This window comes from Bacillus rossius, chromosome 3 (assembly GCF_032445375.1).
Source record: "Bacillus rossius redtenbacheri isolate Brsri chromosome 3, Brsri_v3, whole genome shotgun sequence".
Taxonomy (NCBI): Eukaryota; Metazoa; Arthropoda; class Insecta; order Phasmatodea; family Bacillidae; genus Bacillus; species Bacillus rossius.
In genome coordinates this window covers 96,033,367-96,051,535 of record NC_086332.1, presented here as the reverse complement: position 1 = coordinate 96,051,535, position 18,169 = coordinate 96,033,367, and the positions used below count along the sequence as shown (strand labels likewise).

The window sequence follows — 18,169 nt, the reverse complement described above, 5'->3', positions numbered from 1 at the left end:
GCATGGGCTTGGTTAAACTTACCTGTGAGATAAATTACTCCATGAATAATTGGCTGTAATGTCATTAGTCAGTAATGCACGATGATACAGATCATGGACAAGGGAGGAGAAATTGGTCATGCCTATAGACTGGGAAATGTGACACTTGAATGCACTAAAAATGATAAAACACTATTAAATAGTTGAAAATATCTTTCAATGCAAGTTACTTATTATTTCAGGTGTTTTTGTGACTTGTGAATCACTAATGAATTTCTTTGTAAATGATTGTATTCACAATTTTTCTTATCCATTTACAAATATCTGCAAATTTTTGGTTTTTTTTTTTTTAATCATAAAACATTTGTCAAAGCAGCAAGACAGCAGAATATTATTACCGTAATGTCTCAGTCTGATTGGAGTCACAGCCGAAGGTAGACATGATATAAAAATCTTAATTTCAGACAACTAGCATTTGGAATTTAAAATATATCTCTTGTTGACTTACGTTTTAATCTTGAAGAAAATAAATGTGGCTATGAAAACATGTTTAATATGCAATGGAACATATTAAAGAGTATTAAAACGAATGTGTTACATGTTTCTGTTCCATGGCAGGCTCTGCCATGCTTAAAAGAAAATTGTATGTGCAGGGTCTAAAAATTTCAGGAAAAGTTTTGAGATCATTTAGGTGTTATTTCATTTTGGATGGGAAGCTACATCTCTCTATATTTTCAGGATATTTTAGGGTTATTTATGAGGAAGGATTTTATTTTCCACAACCTTTAGCCGTGTGATGCATTTATTTATCTGTGAATATTTTTTCACAGATAAAGAATAGCATTATATCACTTTTACGGCTTGCATTCACCAAAATATCATCAATCCCAGTTAAAAGAAATACTTTGTAGTTTTCTAGGGACTGCTACAATCAAAGCTAGCAGTTAATACATTATAAATAATTATTTGACAATTTAATTCTTTTTAAGTTATCAGCTGATCAGATTATTTTCAAACATACTTAAGGGAATGTTGGTTGTAATGTTCTATAGAATGTTTGCTTTTATTTAATTTGTTCTGTTTGCAAGTCTTAATTATCCCACAACATATTAACATTAGGTGACAAAACTTAGTTTTCAAAGTTAAGTTCTACAAATGAATACCAAAGTAAAATTATTTTATTGCCTTAAATATTAAACTTAAATTTTTGTGGGGGAAAATGAATGGATTAAGTTTTAATGTCTCAATGATGAGTGCATTATAAACTGTGAAGGTTGATGAAACATTATGAGTTTGAAACCTTAAGGTTGTTCATCCAGTTTGACTTATACTTGGCTCTTAGCACAAACCTGACCTAACAGTGATTAATTCCTTATTTTTATGAAGGCTGTAAACAATTAATTTTTAAAGTTATTTTTGAAGCATACCTACACAGACACTGAGAAAAGCAACTACATCAGGGCAACATCCATCACATTAATCACTTGCAAAAAATTTGATTTGTTGTGGGATAAGTCAGGAATTTTTGTTTATGTTTTATAATCATCCTGTAAATACTCTCTTGTGAATGCATTGTTTGCATGTTTATAACAGACAAGGTATTAAATAACATAAGAGAGGTTTAAAAATAAAAGTGATCAAGTTTATTACTTGCCTGACTTTTCTGGACAGATAAAAGCTAGTTCTTTTATTATCTTGGACTTTGAAATATATTTAGTAAAGTCGGGAGCCTGTGGAAGTGTAATAACTATTATAACATTTCTTGTTCTTGGAGAATAAAACAAATGCATGTGTAGAGTAAGTTCTATTATACTTTGGTTAAGGAAACATTTATTTGTGAGGAAAGTGTTATGTGGAGGACCGTTTACATTACAATAGGGTTCTATTGCTAGAGAAATAAATAGATATACATAATTCATATTTTTGGTTTGTGTAGGCAACTGTGATAGTGTAACTTCTTATGAGGGAGAATGAGCGGCATACAGTGATTCGGGGGAAGGCAAGGAAACTCTTGCATACAACATTACAAGCCCAATCTCGATAGTTCATGCCTTTGCCCTGTTTTCATCTACCCTATCAATCTCATAATTTAAACTTTTGTCCTGGATTGGCCATCCATGTCCTGAAGTAACTCCAGGAAAATGCTAGGTGTTTTCATACCGTAGGCCACTGCATTTACGATACCTTGGCTTTGTGTATATTTTAGATGTCCATCAAAGATTTTCTATAAAAATAGGTTTTGTTGTGTTGCTAATTTTAGTTTCTTCAATCCAGAATTTGTTGGCATGAACTTACTGTATTTGATTTTTTATAATCCATAATAGTTTTTAAATACATTGTGTGTAGTTTTCATATCAATTTACGTCACTTAAAAAATATTTTAAAACCCTCTCTTTAGTGAACAGAAGTTTAAAATATTGCGCTATATACGGTATATCATGTTATTACATAAATGTGATAGTTTGGATGTTTCAAGGTTTGTTACTAATCATATCTTTACTACCAAACAGACTTTCTTCAAATTAAGGACAGAGGTAGCCTGTAAATGTGATTAACACATAGTATGTGTGGTGTATATATGTATGTGTTTACATATTAATTTATCTATTTGTTTTATTATTTGCATTAGCATTATCTATTTATCTTTGCTGCTCAATTTAATTTCAAAATATTAGTTACTGTAGTAATATTTTGAAGCACTTTTCCAAAACTTTGGCAACAATACTATTTAATAAATTTTTACTTACTCTATGGTTTGGCAGTGTAACTTTCATAGCACACAAAGTGCATGGCTTATTGTACACTGTCATAGAAATTTGTTGTTAGTTACACAAATACAGTTTGTTTTGTTTTCATTCTTTCAAACTGTTCTTTTTTTTTTGTGGGGGTTGAAATATTTTTATATAGGTATGGTATTATGTATGTATTCTATTTGGTCTTCACTTTATTCCAGTTTAATTGATCTCTTTTATTTTTTTTTGTTCATTCAATTAATAAACAAAAAGACTTGGAGTTAATGTGTTATATTGAGGCTGATTGGCAATGTACTTTTCTGAAACCACAGCATTGTGGTTTGTAACCTCAAGGTTGTATATCCAGTTTGACTTGGCTCTTAACACAAACCTGATTTAAAATTAACTAATTTTTACAAAGGCTGGAAACAGTTCATTTTTAAGGTTATTTTTGAAACCATACACAAAACAGGTGCTAACCATTTAACCTTGTACTCATTAAATGAAATAAATCAAGCTTCTAATATTTTAATTATAAGCTGTTATATTTTAGGTAATTGCTTATTACCAGCACACTATCCACCATAAAATGGTAGAATTAGTACAAATATGAAGCAAGCAAAAAGTACAGTATATTGTGGTAAATGTTCAAATCGCACAATTTAATTTTTTATTGAATAAATCAAATTCCCGTACTTTAAATGTGGCTTATCTGAATAAGTAGATCTTTAACTTGTTTTATTGAAATTAAATTGGGTAAATATAAGTAAAGTGATTTGCTTTTTACTCAGTGTTTTATTTCAGCTTAACACCAAAATCTGCCAGAACGAACTTATTCCAAACAACAGAGAAAACAAACCATCATGCATAGAGCATGGATATGACAAACAAAACAGAAAGCTTCTTAACCACAGACAGTTTTAATTTTATAATTGAATCTTAAAATGCAAAAACTTAGCCAGCTTGTAAAAAAATAGGATTTCTTTTTACTCCTGGTATTTTCGCACATCAAGGTTATCGATCATACCTTAAGTGAAAGGTTTTGTTTGATCAGGTAAGCCCCGTCTAAAATATAGAAAAATCATTGTAAAAATGTTTAAATTTTGTTTATCGAAAAAATAACACAATCGACAGCAAATACATACAAGCAATGTATAAACATTCAAACTCACCCATATTAAAGGCAGCTACAAGTCGTTTGCAGGGAACGTGGATATATTCACATTTGTCAAAAAACCTCAGCTGAAAATGTTTTTGTAGAGGTATCCAATTTGGTAGCATTGCATTTTGTTCTTTTGTATATCAGTCCCTGGACACATGTCAATTACATCAAATACAAATATGGATTTTAAAAATGGAGAACACATAGAGGTAAAAATGACAAGTATAAAACTTCACATTTTAATTTTTTTTTTAAATCCTATTGCCCTATGGAAAAATAACAGTGTTAAAGTAAAAGTTTAAAAAAAATTGGGTTAAAAAAAAAAGTAAACTGAGTTACAATGAATAGTTACTAGTGATTTATGTGCAAAAGTTAGCAAATATTTTTTTTCTAATGCACATTGGCCTCAACATAACATTTTAGGTAAGTTTGCCCAGTATTTCTTTGAAAAATAATTTTGGGGTTAGTGATGGGCCTGTCTTGGTCCTCAGTTCTCACAATCCCTTTGAGACGGTGAAAAAAAGTTTATGAAAACATGGATAATTACCTGGGAGGGGGGGTGGTGAGTCTGCATACAGTTCACAGTCTCCCTACCCTTCCTTTTCTCCTTTGCGCTTTGAAGTGTGACGTGCCGCGCATGTCTATAATTCTGAAGCCTTTAGCCCCCCCTCTTCCTAAACACTGTGCGGGCCGCTGCAGACGACCAAGATAGCAGTCGCCGCCCGGCCACACTTGCGTCTTTGGTTGCCGCTACCCCCGCCTACCCCCTCTCCCACCAAGCCAGCCGAGTGTGCACGGCACTACTGCCAGCTGGAATACCTCCCTTCTTGACGTCACGCCCAAGCCCATGGCCAGGTGAGAGTCTGTGCCTGAGAGGCACCACCGGCAGCCAAGCCTAGTCGAATCGTCCCTCTTCAGCAGCCGAGTTCGCTCACCGTGCTGACCTCTTTCTCCAGCCTCAGGAGTCATTGTGCTTGTTGTGCCGGATGACAAGAGTGCTGCCTGCCTCTCAAGTCGTGACCCACGCCCCTACGTGTCGAATTAGTGAGAAAGAGTCGTGTAGTCCACATTGTAATGGAATGACAGTCAAGTCCAGGACCTGCCTATCTGCAGCCCGTAGAGTAGGGAGAGTCAACCAATTCTTGGCCAAGTTGTAAAGGGAGGCTGTTGCCTAGACTTGTTGATATTCACAATAAACCTGTACACCGAGTCCTCGTGGGCATAATTTCGGGGAGAAAGGGCTTTTCACGGGGAAACCTCCACTGCCATCTTCAGCATCAAATGCACGGTCTCCAGGAATGATCAGCCCACCAGCCGTCTCTACAGTACCTAGATGCCCGTGAGTAAAGATGACGGTAGATACCGTTCTCATACAGTGGTGGGGGAAGGAAGACCCCTGCCTGTGCACCATCCCATAAAACCCAGTAGGCAGACATTTTTAATAAATTGTTAAGTTTAAGGTGTATAGACAGAACGGTTCAAAAAGCGTCACGTGATATCTGTCGAGATGGAAAGATACCACAGCCGACAGGATATGTTGGATCGTAAACAAAGATTTTTTTGCTGAGATCCTGACCTCTTTTTTGTTCCTCTTTTCACTAGTAGGCAGGGAGGACAATTTTAACTAAAATTATACCTATGAAAAAATTAAATATCTTTTAAAATCTTAAATTAAAAACAAACTACCATGATTTAAGGGTGTGTACTACTCATAAACTGTAGGTGTTTGCTACCAGTTCTTCGGCACATCAATTACAACTCGAACAACATATGTGTTAATATATTCTTTTAACAGACTGTTGTTAACTTGAGGGTCAGGGTGTCCACAGTTAGTACTTTCGTACTAGATGTAGTACTTTTATAAGTTTTTTAGTGGTCAAGTACATTTACGCTCAGATCTAGTACTTTTATAAGTTTTTTAGTGGTCAATTACATTTATGCTCAGATCTAGTACTTTTTCTTTAATATTATATTATTACAGTAACTCCAATATGTTTTATTATTAAGCGTAATTATTTTTAAAAACTATGGAATGTATGTGTGTGTGTGGTGTGATATTTAAGCTAGAGCATTGCAATGTCATAATAACTTCCTAAATTGTTAAAACTATAACAAGTTATAATTTAGTGCTTTTTTTTTTTTTTTTTTCAAATCTAGTACTTTTTTCTCACCTTAGTTGGTACGAAATATTTTTACCTTGTAGAGATCCTGGGGTTAAATCCATTTTCCAATATTATACCTAACTTGCCATTGCTTTGGTCTGCTGCTACTGCTATAATAGTTTTTACTATTGTTTTTTTATATTAACTTTTTCTCAAGCAATTTTTTATATGCTAAAAACAATTATATATATTACTTTATATTGCTTCACCACAGGATGTAAGTTCTGGGCTACTGAAGCAACCTAGTGAACATGAAGCACCTGTGCTACCTAGGGCTAGGTTACTTGTTTGTGGTGGAATCATGTTAAAGTGGAGCACTCTGAGTTCATATTGAACAAATAAACTCACCATCTATCAGGACATTCCATATCTTTGGTGCAATAGGAAATTTTTTTGGGTAACAAGAACTGAGAACTGGGAAAAAAGTCGAACAGACATCACTGTTTGGGTTCTCCCCGGCTAAAAGGATAGAGTTGTGTTATGAAGGCAGGAGCATTGCTGACGATTGCCCATGTTTACTGCAGGTTGCAGCTTGTAGATGAGAACTGTGGCACATGGAACTGGTGGTGTTGATTCTTTGTGTGTGTCCTTTCAAACCTCCCATTTTTTATTTTTTTTTTTTCCCCTTTTCCAACTTGGACTGAACTTTGATTTTAAAAGTACTTTGATTTTACTATAGAGTGGCTGACGATCCAGCAAGGATTCAAGAACATTGTAGTGCTTGCACCTCTATCACCACCTGCACGCGTGCATGCATACACACACACACACACACACACACACATACATATACACACACATACAGTGTTGCCACAGCTTAAAAACAATCATTAGTTCAATTAAAGTTTTAAATTTGTCACTAAAAGTAAAGCATTTAATTTTGGTTTCTGTTAGGATTTCACAAAAATTAATTGAATTTAAAAAATTTATACACAACACTTTGAAACATCTGTATGTAAGGAAAATTTTATACAGCAGAGAAATGTAAGATGTACCTGAAGAGTCAAGTATGTTATTTTAACTAAAATTAACTGTTCCTTAGTTTTAAGTTGGCTACTCTCTGAGTGATGATGTTACCAATTATCATTTTATATGCTTTTTTTTTTTTCAGGAGACACTGTTATTAAAACCTATGAATGAATCATGCTTGGTAAGTTTGTTTGGACACTTTAAACCCCTATTTGTAAATGATTCAGTTACATGTTACTAGGCCTACCTACTATCTTTACTTCCTGAGGGCCATGACAAGAACTTATCACATCCAGTCAGAAAAAAAGTATTTGAAACTATCGTTAGGTCAAGTTAGGTTTGGGCGTGAATCCTTAGAATGAAATTCTAGTGAAATATGGTCTAGTAAAAGAAGAAACTGGGTGAAAATTTAAATGTACACAAGTGACTTTGTAACAAATTTTTCTAAGGTAAATGCTTAATCAATGCAAAACTTGATAATTTATAGCTCATGGTTTCTACTACGTTGCCTAAGTCCCAATAAATAAGAGATTGTAAATACACAATACATGTTTTGAACTAAAATGTGTTTAGTGTAAGTCAGTAAGCTCTATGTCCAAATGCAGGCATAAATATAAATCCCTTAATACCTTACTTCTTTAAGGGGCCTGGTAAATAAATTTCCAAATACAGGTACGTAAACGTCTTTCAAATTGATTGACATATAATGAGACTGGAGGACTGGCATACAGTATGGAAAATATTAAATAAAGTGTGTAATCCATTTAAATACTAATATTACAATTAATTGTCACAAGAAACATTATTTGCAGATGATCAAATGCTATCCTTTCAATCCATTTTTTTTTATAATGTTAATGTCATTGTGTTTATCCATGGTTTGTTTTGTCGTATGTGGTTTGTATATCTATTTTTATTTGTTATTGTTGTCTGGCCTGTTGTACGTATCCATGAAACTCAATCTGAGTGTTGATGTGTGTATAACAATGTATAAGTACTAAGTATATATATAAATATAAATTAAGGGTTTAACTAAATATATAACTATATATATAAATTTGGTTAGAAATTAACTACTTTTACATAAGTTTATTTACTGCAAAATAAAACATGGGAAGGTCATGAAAAGGTCCCTAACTTATATCATGTAGTCTGAGAGGCACGCTACCTTGGCAAAACTAATTGTTCCGAAACAGAGCAAAGTGCTGTGTGGAGAATCGGGCAGCTGTGTTCCACAAGTCACATATGGCGGTAGCTGCTCCAGCCAGCCACAGCTTTGTCTGCACTGCAGTGCCGTAATGGCAGTGTTGCAGCTTTCAGCCTTTGTGGAGTGTGTGCAGGCAGTATAGGTTGAGAATTTTCAGTAAATAGGTATATTAGTGGAAGTAGCAAAACAAAATTCTTAAACTTTCCTTAGGCCAAAAGTTATTAAATACTGTAAACATGTTTAATCCATAGCCCAAAATTGTTTGTTAAATAGCTGGTTAATGTCATGCCCTATATGAAGCTTATTGATTCTTTTTGCTAAACTTTGGTTTGTGTTTGCTACAAGATTTTTAATCGTAAGGTCCATTGTCTTACACTTTATGGGATATTTAATTTTCCTCTTACTACTGTTTTTGAAGGCATATTTCCCGTATATCTATGATGATAGCTTTCTTGTGTTTGTTGTTTTTTGGTAAATTTTGTCATCAGATACTCACTGAACTTTTTTGCTAGCTGCAAAAAATGTCACGCATGTAAAATTGTTTTTGAACAATTGCATGAATATTTACCGCTGTTAAGTAACAGTTAGTAAATATATGGTGACAAAATTTGGAATAAAATTGAAAAAGAAAGAGAGCTTTTGTGATTAATTTATTGGAATAGCTCCTTGACTAATGTGGCTATCAGTAACGTAGGGTTTATATTTTACTTTTTTTTACTATTCCTTAGTTGTGCTAGGCTCTGTGTGTACTGCAGACTGCAGAGTTGCTCAGGGTCTCAGCAGGATAATACCCAGATTTTTCCATGTGCTCGTAGGTCCTCATGAGTTATACACTTGTCCACCATAGCGCATTCTGTTTCTGCTCCATCTGTTTCACCCCTCACCTTTTATTAATTATGTGTTCAATGTAGTGCAGTGTTTTGTAGTTTAACCAATTATTTGTTGTTTGTAGCAAACACGATCCAAATCTAAAGAAGATGCGAGGGCATTGAAAAAAGAATTGACGCCCCCAGAACGCAAGTCTGCAGAGGTGAAGGTACCACCTCCAGTTCGAGATACGCGAACACCTGTCCGTGACTCTGTGGAGCGGATTGAGCGTCGTCCGAGGGAGACCAGAACCCCGATCAGGGATACCCGGACGCCCGTCCGGGACACGGTCGAGAGAAAGTTGGCAATGCGCGAAGCTCCAGAAAAGAAGCCAACTACGCGGGAAGTAATTGAAAAGAAGTTGGGCATTCGAGACTCCTCGGAGAAGAAAGCAGCGGTGAAGGACACTCCGGAGAAGAAGCCAGTGCTGCGAGACAGCGGGGAGAAGAAACCAGCTGTGCGGGAATCAGAGAGGAGACCTTCGGTGCGGGATGTCGACAAGAAAGTAGCTCCTCGCGAAATAGACAAGAAAGCTCTGATGCGTCTCAAGAAGCCGGATGAACAGTCTCCTCTCTTAATGCAAAAGAAGCGGGGTAGAAAGCGTAAAGACACAGAAGAAAATCCTGCTGTTGAGTGAGTTTTTTTTTCTTTTTTTTCCAACAACTCCATAGAAATTGAAGTGTTGTATGGGAGGTGCTCCCAAAGAAAGTTGCACCTTTTAAAGTGATGGCACATTTTACTGTCGGCAAATGAGTTATTCATTTCCAAATGTAATTTGCGATAATACCCTAAAATTGATCAATCCAAAATGCAATGAGTGTAGTGAGAGAGAGACACAGAAAACCCACTGCCCCATTTGCCCCTCCTCCCACCTTCAACCCTCTTCAAAAATTGTGGATATTTACTTCCTGGAGGATGTAAAAGGTCTTTAATCTGGTATTCACTGGTTCAGCACATTCTGCAATCCAGCACCAATCAAGCGACTCGCGTTCAGATTTTTTGTGTGTGTTCTGGCTGCTGACCTTGGATGCCAAGTTATATGACTGTGCTGTCAGCATTTGTATTTTTCTGAGAGTTTATTAGTACAGTTGTTTTCACTTCTGTATATAGTGTTTCCTGTTTCCTTCTTGGTTTTATTTTGCATTTCACAGGTGCATTTTCATAATGAATTTTGAATTAAGACCAACATTAATCTTGTTTTTTTATTACTATAAAGCACTTGTTTTTAAATACTATTAATTCTTTTTTTTTCTTTTTTTTTTTTTTCTGTATTCCTGTTTCTACAGTATTGACGTTCAATAATTGATAATGTGGCATTGCCGTGGTGGCAAACCTACTGGTTTAAGGACTTTTAACTGCACCTTAATGGCTTTGGCTTGGAGCCAATATGTTCCTTTTGTGGTGTGTTATTTTATTATATATTGGAACCTACCTGGCATGGATATCTTCTTTTTAACTGATTTTTGGAGCCACAGTGTTTGAGTGGTGAGTTTGCTTGCCTTCCACCAAGGCCATCCATTTTGATTTCCGGCAAAGTCAAATCCAGATTTTTCGCAATTGGGAAATGTAGCAGATGTTGCAGTGAGTTTTCTCATGACTCTTCAGTTACCTCCTTCCTTACATTTACCATCAGTGCTTTATTTTCTTATTGCCATCCCTCACCCCCTTCACCTCCTCACCACATCGATGTTGATATTGATGAGACTTTAAACTTAGTTCATTTGTTTAACTGGTTCCTTATTTTCCATTGAGTCTTGTAAGCAGAAGTCCTTATGATGACTCATTAAAACTGAAAAATAACATTTCCATCATAAGTAGTTCTCGGTGTGATTATTTTTTTCTGATAGCCCAAATGGTAGACAGGGATTACAATAGACCTGTAATAAACAGCAAGACCCCAGCTAGCACGCTGGTACATGAGCATGTGAGCTGATGAAAGCTGCTGTGTGGTGATTGCCAGTAGTTTTCACAAATATGGACGTGTAGTTGTATCCAAAATAAACCTACCATTGTCAAGAATGAGCTAGTTAAGCATATAAATAGTGTTTTGAGTCACTAAAAACCGTTGGGTCTGTTTGGCTATGTCAGGCTTATTTTCACATTCTAAGGGTGTATATAAGTAAATACCTACTCAATAACAACCAACTTTTGTGAAATTGTAAATTGATATTTACAGTGGTCACATTTTGTTTTGGACAAAACACCACTTGAATGTTATTAAATTTTATAAATTAATAAGAATTTATAATTTTTTCACAGTGTGTTACTGAAACAATAACTTTTAAGAGTCCTGCAAGAATTTGGTTTTATATGTGGCCTTCGTACATAATACAAAGAATGTCTTATTTGTGCTGGCAACATGACTGGTTGCAGTGGCTTGTTACGACGTTGGTAGAAACAGGAACACTGTACGCAGGTGATGTTAATTGCCACCATGTAGAAGTACATTGAGAGTTAAAACTGGAGTTTTTTTTTTTAATTATTACTTATTTGCAAGCATTAAAATTTTAAATAAGTAATTAATTAGTAACTAAAAATAGTGGTAGTAATAAGATCGTAAAATAATTTTTGCATTTTTCTGTCACAAGAAATGAAAGAAAATATGCTAGCAGAAATCGTTGATTAAAGTGAAGTATAACCAAGTTAAAAAAAAAAATTCAAGATTTTTAAACAGTTTTCTCAAATGTTTTATGTAATTGAAAGTTAGAGAAATGAGGCATCAGTTTGCCGGGAAGATCCTGCTAAAGGCCGGAAGCAACTTTGTATGATGGATGAATTAACACTAATACTTGGAGCATTGGGGAGTTGCTATTCTTTAGCTATCTTTGTTTCTGTGTTATTGTGTAGTGAACCAAATTTTAACTGTTTCGTTATACAGTATACAGGAGATGTAGAAAGTTTGTTCCCATTGTTCATTATTTAGTCAGTTATTTTTAAGCCTCATTAGTGTGTTGGATTTTGGAATTTTTTTCACTTTGTAGTTATCACAGTTAAGACTTTGTTGTAATTGACTTGTAATTATTATCTATTCCTTTCCAGGACTCTGGGTTTGCTGCCTAACAACATTAGGGTAGGCGTAGGTGACAAATTAAAAGTTTACTATGGGCCGACTCAAGAGTCAAAGGTGACATACGAGGCTAAGGTGAGTTCCTATTTTTATTCCATTTGATGATGTTGGTGGCTGTACTGTTATTGTATTCGTCTAGAAGTTTTTATACACACACACACACACACACACACATATATGCTTAATACCATTTTGTATAATTTTTTCTTCAGTTGGTAAGTTTTTGCCCCCCCCCCCCCCCCCCCTCCCCCTCCCTATTTATAACACCACACTAAAAGCCAGGCAGACCTTTCCACCTACTACGTTGGATATGTGTGCTTATTGATACTAGATGATTTTGTGATGAACCAACGGATAATAGTTCACATGTTCTGTGGAGTCGTAACAGTTGAAATAATACTTCCCACACCAAACAACTATTTATTTTATTTAAGTAAACTACATAGGTCATCTACACAAAGTGCTTTATTCACACTATATATAATGAATTAATTGTAATAGGCAATATTTTCAGTAAATTAAAAAATACCTTCAGCTGTCCACGTTTGTTTTGGTACATTCCTTCTCACTTTCACAAATGTGACCGCTTAGTAAGACAGCGCAGTGGTAAAACACAGATCACTAAACCAAGCAAGGTGGCTCAACACTCACACTAGACTCAACACTCGGGAGAATCTGAGTTCGAATTCCGATTCAGAGCCATTTTTATTTCTGTTTTCCGTAGTTTTCTGAAATCACCCTTGGATAATGCTGGGACAGTTACTTAAAACAGGCTGTGACTTATTCCAATCCCAAAATCCTATGTCTGTGTTATGTGCTGCTGCCTCTGATAACATTATCATTAAGGGGAAAAGCCCAAGTGAAAACAAATTGCCAGAGACGCCGTCTCAAAGTTCCTGCGCTGGTGTCAGAAAAAATAAACTTTGGAAATAAAAACTTCAGCAGAGTATTGGTACCTATGTGAGTCCACAGAGTTCTGATGTTTATTGTTAGTATCAATGCTATTTTCGTAGATGACTTATTGACCTAAGACTTATATAGAGGAAATTCTGACTGCTTTGAGGAACTTTACTTCTGAATGAGGCATGTGCACAAGATACATGCAGTTCTTATTTTGTCCTTGGGTTACCACAACATGAAGAAACATTATTTAATAATTTTGCAGTATTTTCCATTTTTCCTTTGTCAGATTTTACCAATCAACAGATTAAATCAAGATGGATTTTCATTACATATTTTTACGATCGCGCTTGGCTGCAGTGCTTGGCGTCGCCGCGCTCATTCGGCCTGTCTGCGCCCCCTTCCACCCGCATCCTCTCCCTGGTATCTTGTGTCATACTATCTCGCGACATCCTGACCTTCGCAGCGCGCACCTGCCTCAGATCGAGTTACTTAAAAGAGGCCGCACTGCGGAAAAAAAGGATTCAGACATGTTTATCGGCGCGTTTTGTGGGAACCCGATGCTTGTTGCGTTTATCGGCGTTCTTTGAGCAGCCGCCGCGTCCTTCGAGGACTCACGACGCGTTTCTGGGCATTTCGACGGCGAAGGTCGCGCGATATCTCGGAGACATGCCCGATTGTTCTGGACGGGAACCCAAGGGCTATATAAGGAGGTTGGGCCAACCTTCAAGAGGAGTTCAGTGGGGAGTTTTCCCGCGGCGGAGTTTCCGGGCGATAGTGCTGTGGGTGCGGCAGAGTGGTGAAGTCCTTGGACGAAGGTTCCAGGGCAGAGAGTCTGAGTGAGTGAGTGGAGTCAGGAGTTCTCCCACGGCGGAGTTTCCGGGCGATAGTGCCGCGGGTGCGGCAGAGTGGCGAAGTCCTTGGACGAAGGTTCCAGTGCAGGGAGTGAGTGAGTTCAGTGGAGTCGGGAGTTTCCGGGCGATAGAGTCGCGGGCGCGGCGGAGTCCCGAGTGAAGTGGTGAGCGAGACGTCGTGTGGGATCTCGGAGAAGGGTGTGACGGCGGAGGCGGAGTGCGGCGACGGAGTCCCGCGGCCGAGACCCACGAGGGGTGCTGCGGCGAGAGTTGCACCTGAAGTGCGGCCCAGCAAGGTGTGTGAAACGAGTGACTGGGGAATTGACATTTCTTTACCTGTAATTAATTATCTGCCAATTTAGAAGATTATTTGTATGTGACAAGTAGTGGTAATAAATAAAACTGTGTGTGTGATAAAAATCTTTAATTGGGCTATTCTTTACGAACCCGCGGTAAATCGTAACTATATATATATATATATATATATATATATATATAAAAATCACTTTTTTGGGACAAAATACTGCCTTAAATTTGCACAAATTAATCCCAAATCCAAATACATAAAATTAAACATTATATATATACATACATGTACATATAAACACACAGAGACACACAGTTTACTATGGTTTTGGGGAGTCGCACGATGGTGATGATGGCAAGACTTAGTATTTCTTATAAATATACCTGAATCATCGAATAATTTTCAAAGGAATTGTAGATTATGTGGCTAAGTGAAATATGTACTAGTGTTGTTCAACCAGCTTTAAGGCTAAGGTTTTGAGTTTCTCCCGGGTGCGCAGAGAAAGAACACAACACACGTAGTTCCAAAATCCTCGATAGAGTGCACTAGCTGTACGGATGAGCTATGGTAGGTGAGGGGGGTGGTGTTGGAGGAGTAGGAGGAAAGAAGGCACTTATCTCAGAATTCCTTATTGCCCAGTGGGGTGTCATGTTCTTCGAGGCTGAAAATGGGGATGGGAGAAGCCAGCCAACCGCCTGCCTCGGAGAGAAGTAAGATTTCTGCTCAGTCTTCTCTGTCAATTCTCCCCAGACTTCTTCGACCGCTCGACCCTCAAAGCGCGTAAGAGAATAAATTTTACTATTTTTGATACATTTCATTTCCAAACCCGTAAGTAACTGTATGCAACCCAGCAGAATTATAATAAGTATTAATTTTGTGCATACATATGTAAATAAATATAAAGAACACGTCACATATACAATAAACATATTGTACGTTTTACCGCGGTGGATTGGTGGCGTAACTCTTAGATTTGGTCTCTTCTGCAAGTTACTCAAGATCAGGTTTTTAGTTATTTATTCGATTAGTTTGGCATGCTTGTACTAAATATGCTAATCCATGAGATGACACAAGAACTCTCCTGCACAGCTGACCACTACAATGAGGGAAGTTGGCCAGTAATGCAGTTTTCCTTCCCGTAAAAAATTTTTTTTGTTATGTACTGAACGATAAAGGTTTTGCGCTTCTACTGGTTTTTTTGTTTTACTCATTTTGTCACAGATATATGATTGAACATCTAAGTACGTGACTTTCTGTTGTAAAACTGTATTTTTTGATATATGATTAAAAGTTTTCTGTACGACGATATAAAAGATTACATGTTTATACAATCAATTGATATTTGTAGCTGAATATATGGTTACAAAATATTGCAGTTTATTGCACTAATTTTAGTTGTTTGAATGTATTATGCATGTAAATACCGTATTTAATCGCATAATGTCCGCCATCGCATAATGTCCGCACATTTCTTTTTAAATACTTGAAATGGAATTTTTCAAAATTCGCATAAAGTTCGCACCAGACAAAGCAACCTTGGCCACCCCTGAAAGGCACAGTAACGGGATGGAAATTTACCGATGCTGTCAACAATGCTTTGACCTTGAATTGTTCATTTCTCTGGAGCGGTTGCTGAGAGGGTTTTGTAGCGTGGTGAAACCGTCCGGACTCAGAAACTTGCATTCTACTGCGCAGCTGCCTGCGACGTCACGCGAGTTGCAAGGGGACGGGCTATATATAGCACAAGCCATTACATGTCAACTCACACTACGTCACAAAGTAGGGGAGGTAGCGGATAAGTGGTGGGGGTACATGCGCACTGTGTGTTTACACAAACAGTGGGCAAGGGACGGGGAGGGAGGCTCGCCGACGCCGGCTAATGCAGACATTAGACATCTGCCCCGTGCCGTCAGTGGCCATCTCAATTAAAGATTTAAAAAAATATCTTTTCACGCAAAGCGTTTATTTTGTGTAGGCTGGCTGCGGCTTCTGAACGTAAGAGCGCACACACGAGTGAGAGAAGAAAAAAAATGAGTGGCGTCTTCCACTAATCGCCGGCACCCAATTATCTCGTCACCTGTCACATTTCTCACGTCCGCTGCGGAGGGTCGCCAGTCACCAGCGCTCTGCTAGTAAACTAATTATGAGAGAACAATTTTTTTACTCTACACAAGCCAAATTACTGCGGACATTATGCGAGTAAATATGGTATGTATACATGAGGATAGAGCTGAAGCATTTTTTGGTTTGCTTTTAGCCGACCTGCAGCTGGTGGCTTTCGATGACCCCTTAATTTTTATTTATCATGTATGATGTTTGAAATCTCTGTCATTATTTGCTCAATGACCCTGGCATTCATCAAAATTTGTTCTTTTAAAAATACGTAATTAAAATTTAAAAAATATGCTATCATGTAGTAATTTATTATTGCAACATAAATATTGGCTGTCGCGTCTGACGAAATGGAGAGCGCCTTCATGCTATCCCTACAGGTGACGTCAACCATCACCGGTAGTTCTCCTTGTAGGTATTTTTGTACTGCATTTTGGACAGGCACGAAATAACATACGTTGTAATTAACAATTAATATTTCTATAATTCAAATTTATATCTGAAAGGGTCACAGACCTTTACCACGAACCGCCTTCATTACCCAGTCAGAAGTGTCGGAATGAACATATGTAGGGAGTAGGCTAATTGTCATAGGTAACAAAAGAATATTTCAGAGGTAGCTAGATAAAGTGATACGCGAAGAGCAGTAATTCCTCCTCCCCCCCCAAACCACTATAAAACCATCGACACCACATGAAAAACACTGCTTCAGATCTGGACCTGAATCATTTAAGTAGGAAAAAGGCTTGCATAAATTACGACCACTGAAGTTATATACGGAAAAAATATATAAGTACTTAACTGAACTTCAACCAGTGTCTAAGTTATTAGGAGCGAGAAATACTAGTACAATAATACTAGTACAATAAATATGTCACTTTTTATTCGCAAAAGTCAAGTTTTATAGTAATTTATATTCACGTTTTAGAAATTGTAATTGCTGCATGCCAAATTTACATTTTAAAATTCCATAATAAAGAAAAATTGAGAAACAGTAAAAATTAGTAAATTAATATAAATATAATTAAATGTCTTCGGACAAATGGTAATAAAACAATTTGAGGACATGTTACTTATTTAAATAGCAATGTATAAAACATGTATGTAGAAAAATAAGTACACATTCATTGCATATTAATAACAAAAAAAATGTCTTAGATATACAAGTATCATTACATTTTCGGCAACTGATACACATAACTATGCTATGGGCCCTGTCAATTATACATTTTCACTTTTCAATCAAGAATACATAAGGGCATAAACGTCAAATAGCATTACAAAATGAGTACTACAGTTTGGTTCCTCCGACCCCAGGCTTCAGGCTAGGGTTGAGAATGGGGTCAATGACCGATTGCTCTGACATCACGGCGGCCATTTTTTGTGTCAAAATTCCTCAAAAAGGACTCAAAATGACTCAAAAATCCCTACTTCAAGAGTAAAATTCCCTATTTTGAGGGGAACATTACCGTTTGAGGGAAAATTTCCCGTTTTAGTCCTCAAAAATGTTAACGGCTTGAAAATTCTAAAAGCTGCTTAAATTCCTTAGTGTCAAGCTGCTCTTAGCCACCGAGGTCATGAACTTGACAATTAGGATGACATAACCACCATTTTGAATTATGTCGTAACTGTTGCAATTATCAGTACGCCTACCATATTGAAAATCCGTATTTCACGTTTGGTTCATGCAGTAGGACTATTAATATAAATACAATAAATTTTTACCATGATAGAGAGTAAAATGTTAGAAATTAAAGTTCTACAGAGTACCGTCAAATCATATCTGTGAAATATTAGGAAAAAAATATTTCAATGTTCAATATATTTCGAAGGAAATGGAAGAATTTTCGT

At 36.6% G+C, this 18,169-nt stretch overlaps 1 protein-coding gene across 2 annotated transcripts in view; it reads left to right on the top strand.

The window, feature by feature from the left end:
• Positions 1-18,169, top strand: part of LOC134531052 (AT-rich interactive domain-containing protein 4B) — a 186,464-nt gene that overhangs the window by 94,140 nt on the left and 74,155 nt on the right. For both annotated transcript variants that reach the window (XM_063366564.1, XM_063366565.1), the window contains exons 14-16: positions 7,147-7,185; positions 9,164-9,711; positions 12,118-12,220. In XM_063366564.1, the coding sequence (XP_063222634.1) occupies positions 7,147-7,185; positions 9,164-9,711; positions 12,118-12,220 (690 nt within the window). The remainder of the gene's footprint in view (positions 1-7,146; positions 7,186-9,163; positions 9,712-12,117; positions 12,221-18,169) is intronic.